Here is a 7,109-nt window from a genome sequence, read left to right as displayed (position 1 = left end):
TTGTTGAGGGTGAGGACCAGTTTAGCCAAATGAATGAGAGTGTCAGTGGAAGGGTAGTGGTGGGGACATCGGGAGAGGAAGAAATGGAGGGCTTGTAGGCCCTGGTCATGGCGGATGGAGGTGTAGAGGGACTGGATGTCCACAGTGAAAATGAGGCATTGGGGGCCAGAGAAACGGAGGAGGTGGAGGGCGTGGGTTGTGTTTGAACGTATGTGGAGAGTTCCTGGACCAGAGGGGATAGGGCAGTATCGAGCTAGGTGGAGATGAGTTCAGTGGGGCAGGAGCAGGCTGAGACAATAGGTCGGCCATGGTAGTCAGGCTTGTAGATCTTGGGAAGGAGGTAGAATTGGGCGATGCGGGGTTCCCGGACTATGAGGTTGGAAGTTGTGGGTGGGAGATCCCCTGAGGTGATGAGGTTGTGTATGGTCTGGGAGGTGATGGTTTGGTGATGGGGTTGGGGTCATGGCCGAAGGAATGGTAGGAGGAGGTGTCTTCGAGTTGGCGCCTGGCTTCAGCGGTATAGAGGTCAGTGCGCCAAACTACCACTGCACCCTCTTTATCTGCTGATTTGATGGTGAGGTTGGGATTGGAGCAGAGGGAGTGGAGGCCTGTGCGTTGTGAGACCGAGAGGTTGGGGTGGGTGGGGGAACGTGAACAGGTTGAGGCGGTTGATGTCACCGCGGCAGTTTGAAATGAAGAGGTCAAGGGCGGGTAGCAGGCCACCACAGGGTGTCCAGTTGGATGGGGGTGTTGAAGATGGGAGGAGGGGTCCTCGGTGGGAGAGCAGGTGTCTTGGTTGTAAAAGTAGGCATGCAGGTGGAGGCGGTGGAAGAAGTGTTCAAGGTCGTTTGTTATGCTAACAATCATCTGAAAAGAAGCAAGATTCAGGATGTGAAACCACCCCTTAAAGTGCAATTTTCCTTTTATTTAACACTTTATATATTTATTCATCAAATCTGAAAATAATCCCCCACCCACAGATTCCCAAACTATACAATGTGCAAATTTGTTTCTATTGTAAATGCGAAAAGAAAGAACATCCATCAATAAACTCATTTTGCTTATAATGAGGGTAATTAATTCAACATCACAATATTTGTTGCTTTCTTGATCAATATTCAACTCCTTTCCTTTCTTCCATTTACGATCTACCTCTCAGGCATTGTCTTATTCGCACACAAGTCCAAATTAGTCATTTATTTATAATACATATGTGGTTTTGGATACCATACAGTTAGCTGTCTGATAGCTGATATCCTTTGGTTTTTAGTGCTGAAGAATACATGTGGCTATGAGCCAAGGTCCTTATCGACAACAGCCTAGTTGAATACTTCTTCCCATTATGTCCACCAGCTACAAACACTGGTCAATGTTTGACATTACAAACTGATTACCCTTGCTCCACATCATTTTTTAACAAATGTTCTCTTACAGATATGGGTAATGAATTAAAGAGTGACTCTTCCACAACAAATCCACCTGGTTTAAAATTACATCGGCCCAATTCTGCTGGCAGGGACTCAAACTGGTTGCCAACAAGATCCAAATGTAGAAGGTTCTCTAGACCACCAACGAGAGGTGATAGTGTTGTCAGGCTGTTCTTTCCCACAAGCAATGTCCGCAGATTCAAGCATTGAAATAGTCCATTAGGTAAGGTTTCCAGCTGTAAAAGAGTACCAAGATAAAAATGAATCATCGGGCATAGGACAATTGCTTCTAACTGTAAACGTTTACTGTATACAGATATACACAGAGCATAGATTCCTCGGCATATCACCTCAATGTCATGTAATATTGATATCACCAGTAACAGAATAATGGCAATAATTTGTCCAATAGATTGTCCTGGTACTCCCAGTCTCAACCTTAAGGTGAGGCCCAGCACTATCTGGAAGAGAGGCCCAGCGCGATCTGGCGGTGAGGCCCAACACAGTCTGGAAGTGAGGCCCAGCATGGTCTGGACGTGAGGCCCAGCGTGGTTTGGAGGTGAGGCCCAGCGTAGTCTGGAGGTGAGGCCCAACACGGTCTCAAAATGAGGCCCAGCACTGAGTGGAGGTGAGGCACATTACTGTCTGGTGGTGAGGCTGAGCACTGTCTGGAGGTGAGGCCCAGCGTGGTCTGGAGATGAGGCTAGGCGCAGTCTGGAGGTGAGGCCCAGCATGGTCTGTAAGTGAGGCCTGGTGCAGTCTGGAGGTGAGGCCCGGTGTGGTCAAGAGGTGAGGCCCAGTATTGTCTGGAAGTGAGGCCTGTCTGGTCAGGAGGTGATGCCTGGTGCAGTCTGGAGGTGAGGCCCGGCATGGTCAGGAGGTGTTGCTCTGTATGGTCAGGAGGTGAGGCCTGGTGCAGTCAGGAGGTGAGGCCCTGTGTGGTCTAGAGGTGAGGCCCTGTGTGGTCAGGAAGTGAGGCCTGGTGCAGTCAGGAGGTGAGGCCCTGTGTGGTCTGAAGGTGAGGCCCCGTGTGGTCAAGAGGTGAGGCCCTGTGTGGTCAGGAGGTGAGACCTGATGCAGTCAGGATATGAGGCCTGGTGCAGTCTGGAGATGAGGCCCTGTGTAGTCAGGAGGTGAGGCCTGGCCCGGTCTGGGTTGGAAAGATTGTTATTCTGAACTTTTAACCCCTTAATTTTTCTAACTTACTCCTATGATCTTGTAGGAGAAATTAAGGACTGCAGATGCTGGAGATCAGAGCTGAAAATGTGTTGCTGGAAAAGCACAGCAGGTCAGGCAGCATCCAAGGAACAGGAGAATCGACGTTTCGGGCTTATGCGGGCTTATGCCCGAAATGTCGATTCTCCTGTTCCTTGGATGCTGCCTGACCTGCTGCGCTTTTCCAGCAACACATTTTCAGCTCCTATGATCTTGTACTTTTGTACCTCAGATGGCACAAATGTTTATAGTGCTGGATTTTTTATTTCTTTAATTTTCTATTTTTTTTTCCCAAGAATTTGTACTTAAGAATCTGTACCTAGGTACCTTTGCAAATAGCTAAAAATCACACAACACCAGGCTATAGTCCAACAGGCTTATTTGGAAGCACTAGCTTTCGGAGTGCTGCTCCTTCATCAGGTGGTTGTCACAATCATCTGATGAAGGAGCAGTGCTCCGAAGGCTAGTGCTTCCAAATAAGCCTGTTGGACTATAATCTGGTGTTGTGTGATTTTTAACTTTGTACACCCCAATGCAACACCAGCATCTACAAATCATTTGTAAATAGCGACTAATATACTTTTCGCTATACTCACGTAACTAATTCTCACAGATGTGACATTGAAGGATAGGACATTAATGAGGTATGCATGACAGTTATTCTAAAATTTTGTTTTGTCAACGAAATAAAACAGAGTCTCGGGTTGATGCATCAGTGACTGTGTTGCTAACATGTCAGTCTACTGTAACAGACTGGGAATGCGCTGTCTGAATGTTTGATGGGTCTACAAGATGGATGAGGATGGCATCTCCAGGTTTTGAGTTTGTGGAATGGATTTACAGGGTGGGGTAGGGTTCATATACTAATAATCACAGGTCATACATATATAAGAAGGATAATATTAAATTGGAGACGGTTCAGGAAAGAGTTACAAGTATGTTACCGGGACTGGAGAGTTTGGGTTATAAGGAGAGGCTGGATAGACTAGGACTTTTTCCCCTTGAGCCTAGGAGGTTGTGGGGTGACCTTATAAAGGTTTATAAAATCTTGAGGGGCATAGATAAGGTGAATAGTAAAGGTCTTTTCCCTTAGGAGCATAAATATACAGAGGGACCTCGGGGTGTAAATCCATAGCTACCTGGAAGGGGCAACGCGAGGAGATAAAGTGGTAAATAAGGCATAAAGCATGCTGCCTTCATCAGTGAGGGCATTGAGTGTAAACGTTGACAAGTCATGTTGCTTAAAGTATAAAACTTTAGTTTTAGACCACATTTGGAATATTGTGTGGAATTCTGGTAGCCACATTATAGGAAGGATGTGGAGGCTTTGGAGAGGGTGTAGAGAAGTTTACCAGAATGTTGCCTGGATTGGAATGTATTAACTATAAGGAGATGGTGGACCAACTTAGATTATTTTTGCTAGAGAGTTAGAGACTGAGGGGTGATCTGGTAGAAGATTACAGATTACAGATTACATTACAGTGTGGAAACAGGCCCTTCGGCCCAACAAGTCCACACCGACCTGCCGAAGCGAACCCACCCATACCCCTACATTTATCCCTTACCTAACACTACGGGCAATTTAGTATGGCCAATTCACCTGACCCTGCACATCTTTGGACTGTGGGAGGAAACCGGAGCAGCCGGAGGAAACCCACGCAGACACGGGGAGAACGTGCAAATTCCACACTGTCAGTCGCCTGAGGTGGGAACTGAACCCGGGTCTCTGGCGCTGTGAGGCAACAGTGCTAACCACTGTGCCACCGTGCCGCCCACAAAGTATATAAAATTATGAGAGACATGGACAGGGTGGATAGTTAGAGTCTTTTTCCCCAGGTTGGAAATGTCAAATACTAGGGGCACAGGTGCAAGGTTGAAAGGAGATGTCTGAGGAAAGTCTTTTTACACAGAGGGTGGTCAGTGCCTGGAATGCGCTGACAGGGGAGGTGGTAGAAGCATTTAGACAGACACGTGAACTGACAGGGAATAGAGGGATATGGATCATGTGCAGGTAGGTGGGGTTACTTTAGCATGGCATCATTGTCTGCACAGACATGGTGGGCTAAAGGGCCTGTTCCTGTGCTGTATTGTTCTATCTTCTGTATAAACTGAGAACAATACATGGAAACACTGATAGATGTCAAAACTTATGGAACAATCATTTCTAATTGTTATCCCAGTTTGGCAACAGGTTCCAGTCCTTTCTCCTGGCTCTTGCCTTGGGTGCATATTCAGACTCTGTTTTTCTCACTGTTTGTAAAGAAAAATAATCTTTGCCCTTGTGAAGCCTTGTTAATAAAGCAAAGGTCTCCCATGGGAATCATCGCGCCATCCCAGTATCAGGGAATGTTTGCCAATTCGTAGTGGTTAATTGAAAAATCATGCGTGGAGAAAAAGGAACTGGAGCAACTAGATTAAGAGTTCTTGTTTATCTGAAGACAGGAACTGCCTATGATGGCTTTAAATCAACAACAAAACACCAGGAGGAAGTTATTACAGTTTGAAAAATGGTTATTCCTCGCTTATGAATGTGCCTACTGCACAGACAGAGATTCCAATATGGAATTTCCATTTAATGTGATAAAGCTTTCAAAATTAGAGGCGGCACAATGGCTCAGTGGTTAGCACTGCTGCCTCAGAGCACCAGGGACCCGGGTTCGATTCCGGCCTCGGGCGACTGACTGTGTGGAGTTAGCACGTTCTCCCTGTGTCAGTGTGGGTTCCCTCCGGGTGCTCCAGTTTCCTCACACAATGCAAGGATGTGCAGGTCAGGTGAATTGGCCATGTTAAATTGCCCATAGAGTTAGGTACATTAGTTGTCGTTACTCTTCAGAGGGTCAGTGTGGAAGTGTTGGGCCGAAGAGCCTGTTTCCATACTGTAGGGAATCTAATCTAATTCCTGCCATTGCAGGATTTGATCTTTAATCTGAGCATGCACTGAAGCCAAAGTGCGAATCTGAAATGGTTTACAGGATTGGCAGAGTATAAACGACAATGACCCCTGTATGTATAGAGCATCTTTAACATAATGAAACATCTCAAGTTATAGATTAGATTCCCTACAGCGTGCAAACAGGCCCTTTGGCCCAACAAGTCCATACCAACCTTTCAAAACGTAACCCACCCAGATCCATTTCCCCCTCAATCATGCAACTAACACTATAGGCAATTTCGCATGGCCAATTCACCTGGCCTGCAAATCTTTCAGAATGTGGGAGAAAGCCCACACAGGCACAGAGACAATGTGTAAACTCCACACAGTTGCCTGAGGCTGGAATCGAACCCGGGTTCCTGGTGCTATGAGGCAAACGTGAGGACTGCAGATGCTGGAAACCAGAGTCTAGATTAGAGTGATGCTGGAAAAGAACAACAGTTCAGACAGCATCTGAGGAGCAGGAAAATCGACATTTCGGGCAAAAGCCCTTCATCAGGAATGGAGGCAGGGAGCCTCCAGGGTGGAGAGATAAATGGGGGGGGTGCTGGGGCTGGGGCTGGGGAGAAGGTAGCAAAGAGTACAATAGGTGAATCGGCGTAGGGATGGAGGTGATAGGTCAGAGAGGAGGATGGAGCGGATAGGTGGGAAGGAAGATTGGCCGGGAGGACAGGTCATGGGGACAATGCTGAGCTGGAAGATTAGAACTGGGGTAAGATGAGGGGAGGGGAAATGAGGAAACTGGTGAAGTCCACATTGATGCCCTCGAGTTGAAGTGTTCCGAGGCAGAAGATGAGACGTTCTTCCTCCAGGCGTCCGTTGGTGAGGGAGCGGCGGTGGAGGAGGTCCAGTTCCTGCATGTCCTCGGCATAGTGGGAGGGGGAGTTGAAATGTTGGGCCACGGGGCAGTGGGGTTGATTGGTGCGGGTGCCCTGGAGATGTTCCCTAAAGCGCTCTGTGAGGAGGTGTCCAGTCTCCCCAATGTAGAGGAGACTGCATCAGGAGCAACAGATACAATAAATAACATTGGTGGATGTGCAGGTGAAACTTTGATGGATGTAGAATGCTCCTTTGGGGCCTTGGATGGAGGTGTGGGGAGGGAAATATATCTCTTGTGTGGTGCATTTGGAGATGGTGGAAATGTCGATGGATGATGCGGGTTATGCGAAGGTTGGTAGGGTGGAAGGTGAGGACCGGGGGGTTCTGTCCTTGTTACGGTTGGAGGGGTGGGGTTTGGGGCCAAGGTGCAGGATATAGATGAGATGCGTTGGAGGGCATCTTAGATTAGATTAGATTACATTACATTACAGTGTGGAAACAGGCCCTTCGGCCCAACAAGTCCACACCGACCCGCCGAAGCGCAACCCACCCATACCCCTACATTTACCCCTTTAACCTAACACTACGGGCAATTTAGCTTGGCCAATTCACCTGACCCGCACATTTTTTGGATTGTGGGAGGAAACCGGAGCACCCGGAGGAAACCCACGCAGACACGGGGAGAATGTGCAAACTCCACACAGTCAGTCGCCTGA

At 47.7% G+C, this 7,109-nt stretch overlaps 1 protein-coding gene across 1 annotated transcript in view; it reads right to left on the bottom strand.

Moving 5' to 3' along the window:
• Positions 1–587: 587 nt before the first annotated feature.
• LOC122554744 (volume-regulated anion channel subunit LRRC8B-like) overlaps positions 588–7,109 on the bottom strand; it is a 33,680-nt gene continuing 27,158 nt past the window's right edge. Inside the window, exon 3 of the mRNA XM_043700121.1 lies at positions 588–1,663. Within this exon, the coding sequence (XP_043556056.1) occupies positions 1,391–1,663 (273 nt within the window). The 3' untranslated portion in view covers positions 588–1,390. The remainder of the gene's footprint in view (positions 1,664–7,109) is intronic.

Source organism: Chiloscyllium plagiosum, chromosome 11 (genome assembly GCF_004010195.1).
Source record: "Chiloscyllium plagiosum isolate BGI_BamShark_2017 chromosome 11, ASM401019v2, whole genome shotgun sequence".
Taxonomy (NCBI): domain Eukaryota; kingdom Metazoa; phylum Chordata; class Chondrichthyes; order Orectolobiformes; family Hemiscylliidae; genus Chiloscyllium; species Chiloscyllium plagiosum.
The sequence above is the reverse complement of the archived record's forward strand: the minus strand, read 5'-3'. Positions and strand labels throughout refer to the sequence as shown.